General features: G+C 40.8%; 2 protein-coding genes across 9 annotated transcripts in view; one reads left to right on the top strand and one right to left on the bottom strand.

The window, feature by feature from the left end:
* sema6a (sema domain, transmembrane domain (TM), and cytoplasmic domain, (semaphorin) 6A) overlaps positions 1-1,126 on the bottom strand; it is a 109,076-nt gene extending 107,950 nt beyond the window's left edge. For all 4 annotated transcript variants that reach the window (XM_030060396.1, XM_030060395.1, XM_030060397.1 and 1 more), the window contains exon 1: positions 733-1,126. The gene's annotated coding sequence lies outside the window, so the exon portion shown is untranslated. The remainder of the gene's footprint in view (positions 1-732) is intronic.
* A 15,143-nt stretch (positions 1,127-16,269) lies between these two features.
* Positions 16,270-21,214, top strand: part of dmxl1 (Dmx like 1) — a 63,488-nt gene continuing 58,543 nt past the window's right edge. For 4 of the 5 annotated variants that reach the window (XM_030060967.1, XM_030060968.1, XM_030060965.1 and 1 more), the window contains exons 1-3: positions 16,270-16,639; positions 18,305-18,548; positions 19,599-19,724. In XM_030060967.1, the coding sequence (XP_029916827.1) occupies positions 18,462-18,548; positions 19,599-19,724 (213 nt within the window). In that variant the 5' untranslated portion in view covers positions 16,270-16,639; positions 18,305-18,461. The remainder of the gene's footprint in view (positions 16,640-18,304; positions 18,549-19,598; positions 19,725-21,214) is intronic. The other variant, XM_030060966.1, reaches the window with a different exon arrangement.

The raw sequence follows: 21,214 nt of genomic DNA, 5'->3' as shown, positions 1-21,214 counted from the left end.
TTCCAACTAAACGAAATGAAGTTGTAAATGAAAACCGCGCAGCCTGTAATGTATTCTTCTGGAGCTGACGCTTCAGTGTTTATGCGTTTCCATAACAAATCAGTCATGAATTTGTTATTAAGCTACATATTAATACTATAATTATTTATTTTCATAGAACTGATTTAATTAGCAGTGTTTAGGCAGTAGTTTTAATAAATTGGTGAGAGTCTGTGAGGAACGAAAAGCATCGGGGGTCCCCAAAGGACAACAGTCAGCCCGAGTCCTGTAAGTTCCCACAGGCACACTTTCAATTCAATTTGATTTGAATCTACCTGCCGCCGCGGATGATGCTGAAATATGTATTCTGTTATTTTGTCTGGTTTGTATGCAGACTCTCTGTGGCTTACAATAAGTCCTGCAATGACTGACACTTCTTTTATTCTATGAGCAAACAGCGTGAGATTACGCACGAAACTGTCTTTCTATAAATCAGCCTCTGGTGCTTATAGGAAACATTGCCAATGTCTAATTAAATACAGAATCTTGGAAGACTATACTTCCCGATTTGTAAGCAGTTACAAAATGCTTTATAAATAGGTAGGATCATCCGAAGTTGGTAAAGTAAACCTGGGAAGCGTGTGCACTTGTCGCCCGGCAGCCTGCTTGTAGAAAACAAGCCTCCGGGCTGGAGGAACACTGCTACTAGGCGATACGCGCACATAAAGTTAGAAATAAACAAAGAAATCTTACCTTCAGCTCATGAATGGATATGCCTCGGAGTGTTTATATAGGTCTCTCTTTTAGTAATCCATGAGAATTTGCTCTCAAAGCAGTTCAGACGGTGCTCGTTTCAAAATAACAATACGAGCGCTACTTTTCTGAAGCCTCTCATGCGCTTCTTTTTGTTACATGCCGCGCTCAAATCACACCTCCTCAAATCGGAATATCCATCGGAAATCCACACTAGAGAGAAACCCGACGTTTTGGCATTTAAACTCCCTCAAGGTAAACTGAACGGAACCAACCGGGTGTCCCAGAGCTAGCGACGGAGCTGAATGCAGTCCCTTCCACAAAAGCCGACGGTCATCCTATTTGGAGATGAAGCTTCTTACCAGACTGGAGCGCAGCGCAGCGATCCCAGCTGTCACCCACCCGCTACACACACTCTCACACACTTACACACACACACACACGCACACACACACACATAGGGAGGAGCTAAGCCTTAGACTGGAGCCTGCTTGGTGGAACAGGATCTATTGTTTCACAGGGTGCCAGTTATGGACAACTGCATTTCTATTTTTACGCAGCGGCATTTCATAAAAATGTGCCTTGGTGAAGGAGAAATCCTGAGTGCTATTAATAGCTCGCAAATATTATATATTAAAGAAATTAATACAAATAAAATATTAGCTGTTATCTCGAAATTTAAGTAAGATTAACTGGCATGCGGCCAGGTTGGAGTAGGGACTCTGGCATGCAAACTGTCACTGGAAATTTTGGGGAGACAATGAAGATGTAGGACGCAGTCGGTCTCTCATGCGAACTCCAATTACCCCACTTTGGTCGGTTTTTTGTTTTTTGTTTTTTTTTTTCGCACAGTCGATGCGAATCGGAATGCGCCAGGTTCAAAGCGTCTCTTGTCTGTTTCTCAGGACCGCCCTTCCTTCCCTGGTGGTCCTTCCCGTCCCCTGCGCCCGGACAGGCACGCGCACGCACGCGCACACTTGGCAGTCAGTGGATTTGCTAATCATCCTTGACTTGGCGGCCCGGGTTTCATCAGAGCAGCCATCAGGTGAAGTCTGAGAACAACAGCAAAGTTCAAGAAGTTGTTGCTCAAGTCTCACTGCCTTCCCGGTTCAACTTCATGGTACATTTATAAATGTATTATCTGCACCAAGCATCAGCTCTCTCTCTCTCTCTCTCTCTCTCTCTCTCTCTCTCTCTCTCTCTCTCTCTCTCTCTCTCTCTCTTGATCTTACCAGGCGATTCAGAGCATTTATTGTTCTTTGGTAGGTTACCCTGACTATTCTCTCTCTCTCTCTCTCTCTCTCTCTCTCTCTCAAACTCTTCCAACTCCAGGCCACAACCAGCTCATAAAATATATCAGATATTAATACAACAAATATTGGTATCTCCTATGTACATACTGATACACAAACAGATTAACATTCACAGACACACACACACACACACACACACACACACACTAGTTTAAGCATCTATATCATATCACAAGAATGGCCTATGCTCCAGAGGGGCATAGTTAGCATGTACAGCATGTCTTATCATTATATAATAACAAGCAACCTATGAAAACAGTGGTGTACTGCCTCTTTCATGCTAACTTCTAAACACAAAACTCTCGTAGATCTACTATAGTGTAAACCATTTTTGATTTCTTTTAATTTGCTTTAAAAAGATTGATTTACCATCATGTGATTGGCAGCATACAGTGCATGTATACATGCACATATATGCTGGACATAATATGTATGTTCACTCTATGACTTTCCTAACATTCAGTGGAGCAGATCTCAACTCTGAATGGTGAATAACATTTTAAATAGAACTGGATTTGTTTGAGGCTTACAATATGCAAATACAAAGACATCTTTGGCAATTAATTGCAGTTTGCTTAAAGTGCATTAGTATATCATACAGAATGACATATTATATAATGTGCAGTAGGCTTGCTTGATTTCATTGTAATCCTGAGAGATGTGCACATATTTACATAAACCTCCCATGTGAACTCAAGTTCACTGTGTGCTCTTGCCACTAGGGAATCATTATGTAGTGATTCTATACACAAAATTCAGTGAGAAAACCTTTTACAACGGATAACATCAATAGTCATGCAAATGCTGCCAGCCTCTAACCAAAACAAATCACATACAGTCCTAACCCTTCCCTACTTTATCTCTCTCTCTCTCTCTCTCTCTCTCTCTCTCTCTCTCTCTCTCTCTCTCTCTCTCTCTCTCTCTCTTTCTCTGAAGTGATAGCACTGCAAAGTGTGGGAGGCAAGCAGGGTATGATTCAGTGGGCTCAATAATGTCAAGATACACACCCGTTAGTTTGAACTCTGAAAAATATGTGCATGTCAGAGCTTATCTTACAGCGCAGATAAAGTTGTCCCAGGCGTGTAAGGACTCTGTGCATGAGGAGGAGGCGGTTGATACAGGGCAACTGTCTCTGCTGTCTGTCCCATTGTGGGACAGACATCAGGCACACACCAACAGCTCATCAGGAGCTCAGCTCTTTGTCCAGGCCTTTGTCATCTCCTGACGAGACTCCCGCAGCTCTCACCTGGCTGGCCTCCCCACGGGTCTCCAGCTACTGCAATTTGATCCAGAATGCTGCAGCTTGTCTTGTTTTCAACCTTCCTGCTGTCACATACGTCCTCTGCTCCCTTCACTGGCTTCCAGTAAATGGCCCACATCCAATTCACACCCTGGTGCTGGCCTGCAAAGATGAAAAAAGGAGCCGCACCCTCCTCTGGACCTCTAGACAATGGTTTAGCACTTCAATCTCTGCAGCAACCTAGCCACTTCCCTGCCAATGACACTCCACCTTTTTCCTCCTCCATTGCCTAGTTGTTAAAAAACTGTTTAATCTTAATCACTGTGAGAAAGAGCATAGGCCAAATACTTAAATTGCAATGGAAAATCTCAAAGATGGACAAACCAATTCTGTACAACTCCTGCACATAATGTGCCTTACATATTTAACATACGCAAGTACAAAAGCACATGCATAACATGACATACACATGCTAGTTTAGAATAGAAATAAAACTTGTTAAGAAATAGCCACCCACACATAGGCAATCTGAAATTACTTAGCTGGGTCTTAGGTCTCAGGCTGCTGGAGTCATTGCAGTTTTGTTGCTCTTGTAAATCACAATGTGGTGTAGGTGATAGGATGTCTGCGCGATGCTTCTGAGCTATGTGTTTTACAGCTGGACCAACAGAGTACCATCATTTGTTAAAACTGCCACTGCTACTGCTGCTGGACTCCTAATGGCTGCTGCTCACCTGTGGATCACACTGACAGCTGAAATAGTAACTCAGCCCATTTACAGAGGTAACCACCATGGTATTACACGATTCCTATCTTTGTACTGCAGTGTCCACTGCAGCCATTTCTTTTTCCAAATGGTGTGAAGTGGAACAGATTAAGAATGATCTCAAAGCTGTGACTCACATATTACTGATTGCCAAACCTAGTGACATTTGAAAAGAGAACAAAAGTTAAATTTGTCTCTCTGGTACTTTATGGGAGACGCAACAATGCAGTACATGTTCCTGTCTGCTTGCACTGCATTGAATAAAAAATAGGACTTCTACTGTGGCTACACCTTTAGAGGCTACTGTACAGATCAAATCTAGGCTATTATCTTGACCAGAAACTAAAGCTAGAATGCAAAACACCAAGACAATGACAATACTTTAATAATATCTCTAAAAAATTCTTTCTGACAGCAATATGTACATTGGAATGAGACAAGTGCTAGGTAGTATATGTTCTGTGTTCAAAGCATATGTTCAAAGCATATGACATGTTCTGCTATATATTATGGTTGCTATTGTACCGCATTCTGACATCTGGCTTAAACAATATTAGAAACAAGAGATCAACAAGTATGGGTGTTTCAAGCTGATGTTGATACTTCCAGTTTCAAAAATAACAAGTATTCAGTGTTTGCCCCAGGATTTTATTCAATGAAAGACAGAACATTGATACCATCATGGGACACTAAAACTCTCTCAAATATACCTATTAAGTAGTAGAGGAAATTCTATTACTTTCTACATTAGGCATTTAAATGAAGAATTAATTTACAATAAAACATAACTGCACAATCAAACAAATATATAAAAACCATAAACCATAACAGGGCTATCCAGTACCAGTAAATAGTTATGGACTTGAGAGATACTCTATGAGACCCAAAACATTAAACATTAAACTTTAACAGCTGTATATCATGCACAATATCTTAGATGTGAATGAGGAATGATGCTTGTCATTGCTCTGCACTGGCATTTTCAGAATTACATTGATTGATCTAAAGGGGCACTATAATATTTGTTTTATTGTTTGTACATCATGCACAATATCTCAGACTCTGCTGACCAGGTTTTCACAACACAAAAGGGAATGAGCCACACAAGTAAACATACTGCTACCTTGCTGAAATCTCAGGAGTAAAGTAGAAGTTCTCCTGTAAACAGCTACTCCAGTAAAAGTAAAAAGCAGCTCATTTAAAATTTACTCAGACATAAATTACAGAGTGTCTTTTTAGAAAACAGAACACTGTCACATGCAATCTTTTCCATGCAATTAAAAACAGTTGAGAAAGCAGATAGAATCAATTAGTCGCAAAAAAAAAAAAAAAAGATCATAATTATCTCAGCTTTTTTGTGGGATATTATGTTTATGATTTACTTGTTTTTGTTTTGTTTTGTTCTGTCTTTTTTCGACAAATTGTGGATTGACCTCAATTTGGGAAGAAACCATATGACATTAACTAAATCAAACTCCAACAACATTTGCTTTACTAAACTGTAAGGGAAAGGAAAATAATCTCATCAGGAGCACAATGAATAATAGTGTATAAACCCAGTTAATGCTGCACACTAACATAGATCAACAGTCATACAGCAGCCTGGTGACACTGTCCAGGTCTGTCAGCAAGTTCTGCACTGGTGTCACAAGTCTTGCTATTAACCAAAACATGCAGAAACTGCACATTTGAGACGTTAATGAATAGGTTCGCCATAATGCAATGCGAATTCCTCTGTGTGTGTGTGTGTGTGTGTGTGTGTGTGTGTGTGTGTGCGCACGCGCGCGCACGTGCGTGCATGTGTGTGTGTGTGTGTGTGCGCACGTGCGTGCATGTGTGTGTGTGTGTGTGTGCAGTGGCCATGTGTGTTATGACATCCCCTCATGAGGTAATTGTGAAATACTTCAAAATCCAGAGCAGTTTCAGCTGATCCTGGATGACATTGTGTCAGTTTCTGCATAACGGATGGAATAAGAAAGAATAAATTGAGATACCGTCAACCCTGAGCAGTTGTATAATGATCCTGAGATCCCTGACAGTTATCTCATGCATGGAGACATCAGTCACACATGCATGCACATGCATACATGTGCAGACACATGCCTTATACACACATATAGACACAGACACATACACACAACTATAGATACACATGTATGTGTTGGGGGATCTTGGCACGTAGGATAACAAAACCCTGTAAAGGGTGACAGCCGGGTGCCCTAGTTACGCCTTCAGAGTTTAAAGATCCCTCACCCGAGCCTGTATCTATGTAGCACACACACATGCTCACACACACACTCATACACATACACACATACACATAGGCTTGCTGGTGCTGTATAATAATGATTATTTGACACAATAAACCTTTCCTGTCTGATGTAAGGGAAAATTCAGCCACTGTATTCACATGCTTTAGCACCATCTCACTGCCAAGGAACACTTTCACAACATTTTAATTGGTCTCCAAGAAAATTATAGGTAACTGCTTCTGCTTTTCATATCAACTATGTCTTTTATTCAGGATTGCCAGCAGCAAAAGGATTTAGGAAATTGATTTACACTCAGATATGACTGAACAGATTTTTGTACAACTTCTCAGTTACACCTGTTGATGTTGATTTTATCCTGTTATTTTATTGGTGCACATAGGCCGCTAGCAGTTTTCTGCTTCACTATGATATTTAACTTAAGAATCTCTAAACCAACAGCTGTATGGTTGAGTCATCCTCTCAACTGGGGAATATGCTGCACTGTGATGTAAAATAATCTCCTTTACTCACTGCAGTAACTGCATGTCCATTCCATCATTGGTGCATAGTCAGTGTTTGCCAAGAAAAGAAAAAAAGCTTTTTCTGGGATGAGTTTGGCTGTGAGTGAAAGCCTGAGGCATCTACGTCAGCATTTCAGATTATATGGAGAGAGGAGGTAGCAGGGGGTGACCTGTAATGGCAAAATGATGTAAAGCACAACTGAATAAGGTACAGTAAGCAATATACTGTAAGACAGGCCCTGCTCCAACACACACCAGCTTTCACCTTACCACAGCCACCCTCAGTCTCTTCAGTGAATCCAGGTTTGCATGGAAGCCATAAATAAGTCAGCATTTCTGCGTGATAACTCTGTAACTAGGAGTGACAGTTAGAGAGTGTAGAGTCTAAGATCTCAGATGGGACTGTGTGTCTTTGAGTGTGTGTGTGTGTGTGTGTGTGTGTTATTGTCTGAGTGCTTGTGCATGTATGTTTATGGTGCTCACCCCACTTTCCTCATCTGCCTCAAAAACAGACGTCATGCTGCTGATGAAGAGGGAGAGGGATAGAGAAAGGTGGTTGACGTCAGCTGCAAATGGGAAATGGCACTGTATGGTGGGGTGGGATACCACTGAAGGTTGAAATGCCGAGCATCCCCATCCTCTCTGGATATTTTAACGTCAAATCCCCAAGTCTCTTTATTTCAGCATATGCGGAAGTGTGTTTTGAGAAGTTTGTCCTTTGGACCTGCTGAGAAATGTTAGGGATCTACTGTCGTATTTAGTTTGAAATTGCATTTTGCACACCAACTGCATACAATGGCTACATAGGCTGAGATTCCCTAAAGATGTGTGTTTTCGTTGGTTAATGCCCCACTTCCAGACTCACGTCATCTCCAGTCCAACTCAGCCCAAGACCAGCTGACAACACCCCTGGTCCCTGAAGCTCAGCTACGTGTGGCCAACTACAGGTCAGTCAAGCCTTCACAAGTTCAAAGTCTTACTTCATGCCCATACCTGGCACTTTTCTGCTTCCTGTCCAACACACCAGTTCCTATCCCATAATTGATGGTAATACTATAGTATTACCATCCTCATACCAGCCCTTGATACAGATCCTGATACAGATGTGGCCACAAGGTCCCCATTCCCTTTTTTCAGTTCCAGCCTCATCTGGGTTTGGGGTGGGGGCTGGTAAATTTGGGTAAAGCAGCTGGTTTAGTGCTATGTATGCACAGTCCCTACTGAATAAGTCATCCCTCCTCTGCTTACACATCCATAGTGCTCATCTATTTTTCAACCCTGTGCATTTCTTTGTCATTTTCTCTCTCCCTCCCTCTCTGTCTGTCTATCTCTGTCTCGGTCTTTGTCTCTGTCTCTGTCTTTCTCTCTCTGTGTGTCCCTCATGATGTAAAGGGTACAATGTTTTAAACTTATTCAGCTGCAGTCTACTACATATTTTATCATCAGGGCTGTCTAGTGAGTCACTCTGTCTTCGGAGTCTGCAGGGGTTGTTTCTATTCAATTATCTCAGCCTTGTGGTTGTTTATGGCTGTGAGGAGGACATGAAGATTCATGTACAAGATGGTGAGAAAACCACTGGTTCCCTTTTTTTATAGTCTGCGCATTTGCACCTTGACCATGACACATTATTTATCTACTGCAGGCCTACATATATATATATATACATACATACATATATATATATATATATATATGTACACACACACACACACACACACACACACACACACACACACACACACACCTGTAGATTCCTTGAGATTAGCCACACATTGAAGAGGCATGTCAAGATTAGCAGGTTCCCCTAATCTCTTGCCTGTGTGTTGTAGTTTCCATTCTGTTTTATCCACAGAGCTACAATGAGAGCAATTTCATGTACCATATTTTGGCTGCTTTGCTATGGTGTCATTGGAGAATTAGTGCCATTATGATCAAGCCTGTAGCATTCTCCCACAGACAGACCTTGGCTTTGAACTGCTAAATGATTGATGGTTGAGATGAAAGCGAATGTAGGTCACCATGGGTGAGGGTCGACAGAAGCAGCATAAATCAGACAGGGATAATAACCAGATATCATGGAGGATAATGGACCAACCAGCCCCATTGCAGGTATATTAAGTCATGCCTTCATAGCCACTAAATGTGGGATGGTGCATTTTAGTAGATGCTATCACCAGACAATGTGATGTTGGTGGAAATACCCCGTGTTTTGTGGCTTAAATAGGAACTGATTTGTGATATGAGGCCAAGCGTTTATGTTTTCGTTCTGCATTTGACATTAATAATGGGTCATTCAAAATTAATTTTGACATAACCTGTTTTCTTCATTGCTTCACTGAAGCTTAAATCACTTTTCAATGTCAGAAACAGCTCTGTGACTTTTCACCTTGTTCACATACTGAATATGGACTTCACTCTATACCTGAAACTAGTTATTAAACACTGCTCAGGAGACAGAACAGATTTCCATAAGAGTTGTCTTTTATCCACAGTATCACTGACAGATTTGCTATCAGCTACTATTTGAGAGAGATGTGTTATGGATGTCTGCTCTATGATCTCTGTTTAAATCATGCAAAAATATTCCCATCTCCTCATTAAGCAGGTTCACCTCACATTTCTTCAGACAGGAGGCGGCCAGACAAAGAATAACACCGAGTTATCTGATGATGATGATGAGACCTGAGCACAAACAAAATCGAAATATATCTAGGAAAATAGAGCACAAATACTTGGGATACCATGGGATGCCTTGGTGCTCAAACAGAACGTAACAAAGAATCATCTGAGCAACTTTGTGATACTCAGATCTGGTAATTATGATGCAATAAGCAATTTGAAATTCACTGTTCAGTTTCGAGTGGGTCAGTTTAGGCTGGAGCTTATGCTAAAATATTGAACCATGATGTTAAAATATTGAATCAAGTGCTGTTTAAAGTGAATGAAGTTTGCCCATTTTGAAGTAGCTATCATCTTTCGCTAAGCTGACTGAAACAATTCATTTCAAATTTGCATAGCACAGAATATGAAGACATCAATTTATCATCGCTATTGCTGACTTTAGCCAACATCAATACATTATTTTATTACAGTACATTGTTGTGTATCATGAAATATTCATGAAGACATAACATCTATATTGCATTACCACTTGCCCCAGATTTCAGCTGTGTTTTTGACACACATTAGCCTGCATTCTGAGACACACTGAGTACACAACTGGCCAGCTCCTCTTTTGCTAAAAACCTTATTCACCAGAGATTCTTTTCTGCAAGAATTTGGTTTAATCTCTCAGAGTCTGTGAAAGCAGCACTGGGTGTATAGTAGCGCAGAAGCAATCAAAGATCAGCTGCAAACTCGACAAAAGGCCTGAGAGAAACGGGGGCCCTTGAGTTCTTCTCTGTCTTTGAGAGAGAAAATGAGAGGGTGAAGGAAAGTGATGCAGAAAAGAGCAAAAGGAAACAAATGAAAGGCTGTGAAAGAAAAGGAAATTGGGGAACAGATGGACTGAAAAAAGAAGAGAAACAGAGACAAGAGAGTCGCAGAGGGAGAGAAAGAAAAAGGGGCGAGGGCCACAGAGAGCAAAAGCTGTGGAGACAAGAGTGAAGGGTGGAGAGAGAGAAGGGAAAGTTCTGCTGTCAGCACAGAGAGGACGGCAGGTGATGGAGGGATAATGACAGAGGGAGGAGCCTGCTTGACCCCTGGTGACCTCCTGCTGGATGCGGCTGCTGGGAAGTGTTGAAGGAAGTGGGCGCAGCGGCAGCAACGCTAATGTGATGGGATATCCTGCTGCCTGCCCGCTAACCCCTCTTCCTCAAACAGTAATGCCTGTTCCCCTCGTCCCACAGTCACCTCTGCAGGACGAGGCTGCGCTCAAGATGAACCCAAACACACAGAGATGGATCACACAGACAGCTCAGGCAGTGACACACACACACAGGTTCACATGCACGCGCACACAGATGGATACATGCGCAGGTGTGTGCAGGCACTAACACATGCTGACACAGCCTCAAATACACATAAAGTCACAGGCTCATACACACACACACACAAACATACACACAAACACACACATCACCAGGTGACTTAACAGCATTGATAGCCAAGGACGCTTTCACTCAGGACATTGCATTACGCAGCAAGCAAGGACAGTGTTGGAAATACAGTACAGAGGAGGAAGAGGAGGTGGATTAGAAATATAGAAAGTGTGCCAGAGATGGCAACAACAAAAACAATATTATCATGCAGTGCAGTGCAGCTGGTTCGGTTTACCGAGTGCAAGCAAAGCCCATTATCCCACTCAGCGCAGTTTTACACATTTATGCCAAAATGAAAGCTTATCATTTGATGAGTGTTTAAAGGATACACATAATTACCCTGAGATGAAACCATTTATCATTTTGTGATTATTGAAGCCAAATGGTAAATGGCCATTCTCTTCAAAAGAACAGTTGTTTTATTTGTCATTATGCGTCATTATGGTTTGCTACTCATGTCCCTGTCTGTCAGACAAAGTTGAACGCTTTGCGGGCATTTTCTCAGATGGAAAAGCTGCCTTGTCTTGCCTTCACCCCCAACCCCACCATCCAGAAACATCAAAGCACGGCCACACTGGAACTTCAAGCCCATTTTGGCAGTGCCCTCCTACCTCCAGATCCAGTAATTATAGCTCATACAAGACATCAACATTATTACTCGTCAAGCCACAGTATAATAACACCACAAAGCACTTCAAAGACACAACTCACATTTCAAGGGGAAAATAAAAAGTCATGGATTATGCATTAGGAAGGACTGATTCAACCTTCCACAGCAGAGGCACAGTTCATGTTATCTGAAGCAGGACCAAAACTTGATCATCAAGATTTATGTTTATACATTCTGATAAAAAAAAGAAAGAAAAACATGCTTTAAAATGATTTTAAAACTAAGCAGACCAGTGGTTGTAGAAAGACTCCTTGAAAAAATTCTCCAGTTTTATTTTTGCAGTTGCAATGCGGTGCCTATTTCGCATGTAACATGGTTTATGCAGCAGCCAAGTGTCAGTCTAGTCAGTGACTTGGAATTGTAGAGCCATGGTTTGGAGGGCTTCACCACCAGAGTTTTTCATGTTTCAATACTGCCCTCTTGTGTCTCATGTTTAATATGCAAAATGATTTCAATGTCCTTAAGTTGTTTGTTTACCATAGTGTTATATGAAAACTATAAACAAGTAGCACATCAAAAATCAAGACGCAAAATATCTTTGGTCAAGCTCATTAACACAACAAATTATTTATTTGGTGCATTTATCAGAGACAGTGCACATTAATCAGTGGTTTAAAAAAAAAAAAAAACAATCACTACAACATGGATAATCACAGCAACACAGATTCAACACAGGATAGGACAAATGCACACATAAGCAGGATACACATAAGGCAGTATCCTATTTGATTTGAACTTACAAATGTAGCTTTATTTTTGAGTTTGAGAAATGAATTCATATTCATCCATTGTGCTATATGAATTCACTCCCACTCACTCCCCGCTCTCTATTAGTGTCAGTGGAGCTACAAAGTCTTACGCTCCTATTCATAATACATTAACTTTTTTTCACCATTGGTAGTTTTGTTGTACTCTTTAGTTGTTTCCTTAGAGACAGATATGACAGATACTATTTATATCAATATGATATACTTATCCATATTATACGTATGGAAAATGGAATATGGGGAAAAAAGCCATCCATCCATTACTAACTCTCAGTGCATCACCATAAAGCTTTACTTTAGGAACAGCGAAGCTCAATAATCTCAATATTCTGGGCTATGTATTCTACACTGTGCACCTTTTGAAGACACAGCCTATTGAATTAAATTATATGATGATTGTTATCACTCACTATGCCCTGACTATTGTTGCAGGTGTTGAGCAATCTTGCCAACAAAATCTGGAGCCCAGTGTAGGCATGGAAACAATATTTTCAACACCCCCTCTAACTTTTAGCTTTCTGCTCACCCCATTATTCTGTCAGTAAAATACGTGGTTCAGCTGAAATGATGCCATGATGTCTCATGATGCTTGCTGCCATTAAAAACTCTTCACAAAATACTTTCCGTCTGTAGTGCAACATCAGTTTCTGTTGTCGTGTAGTTCTAGTTTAAGCTCTTACATGAGTTCATTTATTACATTTTACTAGCAATAAACTTTGGCTGTAAAATTAAAAACATCTGTCAAATTGAACCCTGCTTACTATAATTCAACTATTTGCTGTTTCCATTCTCTGTTCAACATGATTCCACTTTCAGTTGGGAGAGCCCAGCACACATTTTTTTGTTTGTTTGTTTGTTTGTTTGTTTGTTTTGTTTTGTTTTGTTTTTTCTTATCTTTATTTTATAAGTGTGCTCTTGCTTACAACAAACTGTAAGGATTCGACCAGCTTCTTTACAGATTGCCTCACACATCAGTGCTCAGCGTGGAGTTTGTCTATGAAAGTATCCTCTGTTATTTTTTCTGTAAATGTTATATAAAGCCCAACTCCCCTCTGGAAAACAAAGAGACGACAATGCAAGATGGTGTGACATGTTTACACTTGGGATGGCTGGAGTCTTTGTGTGTGTGTTTAAACGATGCAGTTTATTCAGGCATGTGTGTGTCAATACTAAAAAGCTATGTAATATTTAGCACTCTTATACTATGAGGCTGCATCTTTAATAACGTTGTGACCTACTTTCTGAGGAGGAAAGTCAACAGTTACACCATCACTGCCATCCGATTGCCATAGCAAAGAATGTCCTCATCCCTCCCTAATGTCAGTGACATGTCAGCCATTTTAATTATTCATGGAGAGAGTGTCTGTCCCATTTATCTCCACACCATTTAATTGAGCTTGAAGTGACCGTCCCACCCCTTTGCCTCATTTTGCAAAGCAAAGACCTAAGGATTTTATGATGTTGTAGCACTTATAGCAGTCTTCCAGCTAATAGGATATTTCCTTGGATAATTTTGAATGTGGAAATGTGATGCTAGCTCATGTCTTGCAAATACACAGGGAAAGACACATGCACAGCCACTATGAAATTAACATCCCTCAGTGGATTAACAGATTGTAACAGAACAGTGACGCTCGTCCAGCTTGACTTTTGACCCCTTGGACTGGTCAAACTCAACTGGATTCCAATGAACTGAACAACAGTGACATCCTGTGGCTATTCAGGCTAGCTCGACCCAGGGGCTTCATTAGGAAAGATACTGGCAGTGATGCAATGACTTCAGACATCTCCCGTTTTTCCCGTCTCAAAGCCTCAGAAAACTGCACTGATGCTTATTACAGAGGTCAGAAATTCTCAGACAGCGCCATCTGCGCTAAATTTACATTCATGCTTTAAGATAAAAAAAATAATAAAAAAATTAAAAAGAAGGAATTTAATTTTACAACGCTAGAAAGGCCGAGGTCCAAAAGCTTACCACTGAGATTTGGAATTTTAATTTCCCCATTACTGTGTGTACGATGGTCTCATCTTTCCATGAATTTATGTTCTTGTTTTAATCATCTAACTAAAAGCCCTGGGATTTTATTCTTTAGTAGTTCATAAAATATAATAATAGCAAATGACTTTCCAGCTTACAGCCTAAGCATGCAGAGACAGAATGACAGAATGGAAGTCCTTGACTTTCCCCCTAAAAACAAATAACTTTTTTTGTTTAGAGCAAGATAAGAACCCTCAGTGACCTAAAATATACCAAAATAAAGATTTACAAAAGTAATGCAAATACATGAAACAAAGAGTTTCCTGATGAGGAATAACCACAGTGTTGTACACTTTGTTGTCAATATTAGTTTTTACTAAGTGGAAAAATAGTTACTGCACATCCGTCCTGACCTGCTGAAGTGCTTACATGGAAACATTAAATACAAAAAAAAAAGTTACTTTGTAATCTTGAAAACATTGCCTGACTCCAGTATTCATAGATTATTTTGTCTATTAGTCTATTAGTGAGCAACATTTGCTGACGCTCAAGGGTCCAACCAAAATCAAATAAAAAACAAATGAACATAACTTACTTAGTAACATAGTATGCAAACATAATTAACAGACAAGAGGACCTCAAGCACATCAAGAATAGTGCAAAACAAACAGAAGACAATAGACTACACATATTACACAACATTCAAACACATGCAACCACAATATGCACAGTCAGGCAGGAAACACACACCCTGGTTGAGACTGTAGAGGAAGGCTTTTTTTTTTTTTTTTTTTTTTTTTTTTTGGAGCCTCCAAGGGTTTGCTGGATCTGTACACCTAAAGGTAGTCAGTGTATTAGCATTAGTATGAGAGAACACTGACAAATATGTAGACTGAAGTTGCACTGGGTTGTGCAAATGTAATGAGTGCTGAGAGTCTGAAGACCATTAACAGAATGAAGGGCAGCTTGCATGCAAACAGTGCTTTAGGACTGTAGGAGGAGTCCTGTGCAGGACACTTGTCTTGGAGGGTGGAGTAAGCAGGAAAACTGTAATAGCTCCCAGAGACAATATGTATTTGGAACAGATGGTTGCATGTGAGGCAGCCCACCCTGTCCTTTCCTGCACCTTGGTGCCATACAGTCCATTTATGGAAAGCAAAACTGACAACAAATCACCTGTTCAGCAGCATGGACAACACACGAATGTTTGTCCTTGGCCCAGGAGGAGGTGGGTGCAGGATGAGGGAACACTTTTTATTACTGACATTGTCAAATTGGACCAGGCTCTGTTTTGAGACACTGAGCCCTTCAGTTGTTGCCAGAAGAACATCCTCCAGTGGGACATCTTGATTATACAGGGGATCACTGCTGAGCCACTGATTAGGAATGATGACCCGGTGTGTGTGTGTGTGTGTGTGTGTGTGTGTGTGTGCGCACTTCAGGCTTGTAGACAGCACATCTTAATATCCACCTCTGCCACCCTCTGGAGTTATATAAGTAACAATGCAATGGTTAAAATATATAGCCTAATGGACCTACATTTTGGACCTACATGTGGCCATAATAACAATGGATTTTTTTTTTTTTTTTTTTTTTTTTTTTTTTTTTTTTTTTTACTTATACAAGGAAGTTGGATGAGCATGCATGAACTTTTACAACATTACCTTCACTGTAAAAAGAGTTCAGCACATTCACACTGGGAGCTGAACAGCCCCTTTGACTGACGGGCCGCCTCTCTGGTGATGACCTGAAATGAAGGCACTGACCTTGTAGGCTACAATCTGATGATTTCCTCCAGACGCTGCAAAAAACACCCGGGATTCGCCGCATGTGTCAATTGCCTGCATAGTTACGATATAACGCAGCCTATAACGTGCGATTAATCAGCCAACGGTTTATCACAGGAAAACTAATTGGTAGCTCGCTCGTTACGTTATCATAATACAACTACAAGGACCACAATGCATTGCACCTAAACAGTCATCATCGTGACACATCTTCAACATAAGGAACAGCTTCCTCTTCTTAGGATGGCTTTTATTTGTTAACTTTGGGCAGCGAAATTGGCTCCTTCTCATGGTTTGCATTTTGAGCAGTAGCCGCTGCCTTTTCGTCGTGGCTGGCGGAGTTTGACGGGGAGTGAGTGTGTGTCACAGCTCATGTTCAACCCTCCTAGCTTAGTTTTCTAGCTTAGCTAAGCTAGCTAGCGAGCTTCCCAAGCTAATGCGCGCTAACGCTAGGTAGCTGAAAAGATTGCAACTGTGGGGTTAGTTAGCTGCATTCACCAAAGACGACAGCAAGAAAACAAATTCACTGTTCACTTTATAACAGCGGGCATGGTTGCTGACTGATAGTACGAGGTGAGTGGCTAATTACTTGCGTATAACATTGGTTAGCATTGAAGTGTTACGATGTTTTGCTGTCATTTTAGTGCTGCAGATGTGTAGCTAAACTTGACAGCGAAGTTAGCTTGACGATTCAGTGTCATGAAGCTACACTTAAACCTGACAACGTTTCTGACACTGTGGTTCAGGTGTTTTGTTGAGACACTGACTGACACAATGTCATTTCGCTGTGTTGCCGTTACGTTTCTTCAACGTGTCGGTGTTGAATGTTATCACGTGAGTTGCCACTCGGAAAATAATCCAAATTTTCCGTGGTTATAAAATACTGCACCGTGTGTTAGCCAAAAGTAGGCCAAACTGTGACATTTAAGGTGTTTTTGTTGTTGTCATTGTTGAAAAGAGTTTTTGCGATGTGAAGTGGCCAGACAAATGTGTGTGATCATCATCGATTCTTCATCATGCTGACATCCACACAGACTTTGTTTAACTTGCGCCCATCGAATGGGAGATATTGTGCTACCAGCCGGATGCCGGCAGTTTTACTGATCTGCGTTGCCTGACACTGCGGTAAAGTTGGAAATAAATTGCATGTAGGGAAGTCACATAGTTTGCTTAATAAAAAAAAAAAAAAAAAAAAAAAAAGTATTCAGACTTGTGTGGATAACTTTGTGATAGAGATTTAGATCATTTACTCTGTGTGTCAGCTGCAGTAGCTTGATTAGCCCTACCTGTGTCTGCAAGGCAGTGGATTAACTGGGTTTGCAGTTTTGTAGTCAGGGATGCATTGTGGTGACCCAGTTGGCTCACTGACATGACCTTACCTACACTCATTTAATAATGGGCCTTTGTAAACTATTGTATTTGCTGGCTGCTTGTTTAAAGAGATGGAGTAATTTATCTAGCATTTCTGAGAGGATAACCCTTGAAAACTGGTGTTGCCTGTTTTCCCACCTTCTCACATAACCAATACTGAACAGGTGGACATTTTACGAAATGAAATCGACTTTTTTGTGGATCTGCCAAAACACTTTCCATCTGCATAAGTTATCCATTATTATAACAATCATACTGTGTAATGTGCTTGTGCATTGAATAGCGCTCATGTATTTTTGGATATGCCCAAAAATACATTGTGATTACTACAGCAATCTTGGCAATACACAGAAGCTGCTACCAGGGCAACCTGTTTGCAAAGGTGCTGATAGGAATTTTGGCCACCAGACAGGGTGTGACATGGGACTCCTACTTGTACAGTACTTGCCTGTCTGAGGTTCCCCGTTCTACTTTGAACTCCCAGAAATTATGGGCCCCATGCTTGTTTGCAGTGGGTTCTCTCATGCCAGTATTAGTATGTTTTTATTCCTCTGGATCTCGTGGTGCAACTAAATTCATGCAGTTTTAGACTGAGGGTCAGAACACTTTGAGAACACTTGATGTACTGCATAGACTGGATACAATATATTTGACCACAGAGGCCGCATGGAGATCATCATCCATTTCCTTCATGATGACATTACTAGAACTGAATGCTAAATCAATTTACAGTCAATATCTGACAGTCGGTGATATGCTTTGTTAATGTCAGTGCTCGGGGTTTGACGATTACTGAACGATTACTGAAACACTCTGTTTGTCTCATTGTTTTTATCTCTTCCCTGCCTGTCCCTCTATCCTTCACAGGAAGCCTGTATAGATACTAGTGAAATTGCAGGCTGCAGGCCAGGATGAACATGTCCTTACACTGGTTTCCCATGAATCTCACCTGGACCAGGAGGGTGTTGTGAGGAAGGAGAGAGGAGGAGGGAAAGACAACCCAAGGGGACTATAATCAAAAACCATGAATCTCCATCAGGTCCTCACAGGGGCTGTCAACCCTGGAGACAATTGTTTCTCTGTAGGGAGCATCAACAATGTCCCATTCACGGTAAGACATTTCAGGCTCTGAAAATATTTCCCTCCCAGCCATGCAGCAGCTTTTGTAATTCTGACTGTTAGACCATGTCCACACTAAACTGTCATTTTCCACCCACGAAAACCGGCTCTCCAAATGTTTAAGTTTGAAAATACAAGTCTGACGATGTTGTATGAACGGGGTAAACAGAGCTTTTTGGAAATACTGAAAATACCGTTGTGATGCTGTGTGGATTAAACACCAAAATGACCCTTCAAATTTACCTGGCATAGTGTACACATGGCCTAAGCAGAGAATAAAACTTGCATTGGTGTTATTGTTTTGAGGTTTTGTTTCTTTCTGAGTGTGATATGATGTGTCAACGCTGCTACTGGATAGAGGTCATTGTTTTTAGCATGGTACTAACTGGATTTCAGCTGGTGTTACGCACGCTAAACATTTATGCATTAAATATGTTCTGCAAGGCACTTAAAATATCAGGAGTTATGGGATTGCTAATCTAAAATTACCTTAAAATTAAGACTATTATATTGCACTGTCATCTGTTAAGATACTGTTGAATTTTTGAGATCACACATTTAGCTACTGGTGTAAGATCATTACCATCACTGCAAGACGTCCCATGGTTAAAGACCTAGATTTTGGGCCTGGGCTTGATGTGTGGAATACAAAGGAAGTATCTGTCACTTCCTTTGCACTCTGTGATCTCGCCGCAAACTGAATCTGATACTATTCCCATGTAGTCTCTCGCTGAGTGGATCGATAACAAAACTATTTCTGTCCCTTTGTCCTCTTGTGAAGCAGGCAAAGGTCTGTGGATTGTCACAGTGAATTAGAGCTTGTGTGAACCTCTCCTCCTGAGAGCCACAGAAATTGAGCGTAGAATGTCAGTCTTATCTGCGTGCACTGCAAAGCTATCATGTGATGGCATGTCTGCTGCTACGACACTCCGAAGCTTTAAGTTTGGTTCCGGTGACCCTTCATGCAATTCTCTCTGGATGAGTTTGAGTCCCTCTCATCTCTTTCTTTTTTTCCCCTCTTTTTACTTGTCTCATGCGATAGGCTTACGCGTCTGGCTGTGATGTGGTGATTTTGGGCAGTGACTTCGAGCGTCTGCAGATCATCCCAGGGGCCAAGCATGGCAACATCCAGGTGGGCTGTGTGGACTGCTCCCTACAGGGAGGTCAGGTAAGGGCCATGGATTTCTGGTCTGTCTTACTGGATCCTCGGGCTGTTGTGCATTAGGATGTTCACAAATCCTGTACTTGGTACAGCACGAGGAATGCATTTTAATCAACAAATGCTCATTCCTGTCAAATTTTTTTGCTGTTTTGTTTGGCTGATCAAAGAGTATATCTGTAGCTGTGGAGAAAACACACTCAGCTGAAAATGGCATGACTGGCTTTTGAACTTAGGAGAGAGTTGAACTCAGAAGAGGTGAAGTTGTTTGTGCTCCTTAGTCAGTTTGCTACCTATCGTTGTACTAATACAATTAGTTTTATTATCTGTGAGGCCACTTTGCTTTTTCTTACCCCTGCTGTATTGATGGACTTTGCAAAGAGGATTTGTATGGAGTAGTTTAGAGTAAGAACGAAGGAATTGTCTTGATTCAATACATTGTTTCACTTTGTAATCAACTGTTAAGTTTACCTCAGTTGGGTGTGTGGGAGGGGTCACACAGTTCAGGTTTGAGATTTTTTCCAGTTTGTAATTGCTTCTGGCTATGGTTGTTTATTACTGAATTTATAAAAGCACAGGGTTACATAACACAAATCACAGTAAACTGCCTGGTAGTTCATAGAACAAAAAATACTGTAGCCTTGCCAGTAGACTCTGTGTAGCACAGACTTTTATTTTTGGTGTTTCCTGCAAACCCATTCATATTTTCCATAGAGATTTCAGACAACACACTTAGGCAGAAATGTTCCCTCACTTACAAAATTATGCAGACTTGGCCTTTCTGTGGCTAGGTCATTGTAAAACCAATACTTGAATATCTATTAATACTTGAATATCTCATCAAAAGAAGTGCTAATGATTGCAAGGGGAAAAACCTAAGAATTTGGGGGATTTTTAGTGTTTCGCTTTTGATTTCCATTATAGTAAATGTAACAGACCATAAAATATTCTTATCTTTTGATCACCTGCTGTTCTTGTTTAAACTTCAGAATGCGATAGTGTCCCCAGTCACCCCTAAAGTGCATATTATGTACATGTTAAGTGAGTTGAATACCACCTCACTGACTTTGTTTGATGTAATTCCCTCCCTCTATCCTCCCTGACTCCAGCCTCTGCACTGCATGCATACTGATAAAGCAGTAATGCTGTAAAAATAAATATTCAAACACAAGAGCAGTGCTGTAAGACATTTCAGATGTACTGTATATGATTTACATGCTTAATGTCAATAATGTAACAAAATCAAATCATTAATGGGGATAACTTGAGGGAAACAGCAGATAGCTGAGGGTATACCTCCACAGGAAAATGTTTTTAAATACTCTTTGATGGACAGTAGTTTATCCCTACCCTCTTCCTTCTCCTTCTTTCTTTCTTTTTTCTTTCTTTCTTTCATAAATCCATGTCACATATATATCACTAGGCTACATACACTTTGATTTACAAGACACAAAGATCTGAAATGTTTATTCTTGAGGTAATTTGTCCTTTATTTAGAA

The sequence above is a fragment of the Myripristis murdjan genome, chromosome 9 (genome assembly GCF_902150065.1).
Source record: "Myripristis murdjan chromosome 9, fMyrMur1.1, whole genome shotgun sequence".
NCBI lineage: Eukaryota > Metazoa > Chordata > Actinopteri > Holocentriformes > Holocentridae > Myripristis > Myripristis murdjan.
This window is presented reverse-complemented; position numbering and strand designations above follow the sequence as displayed.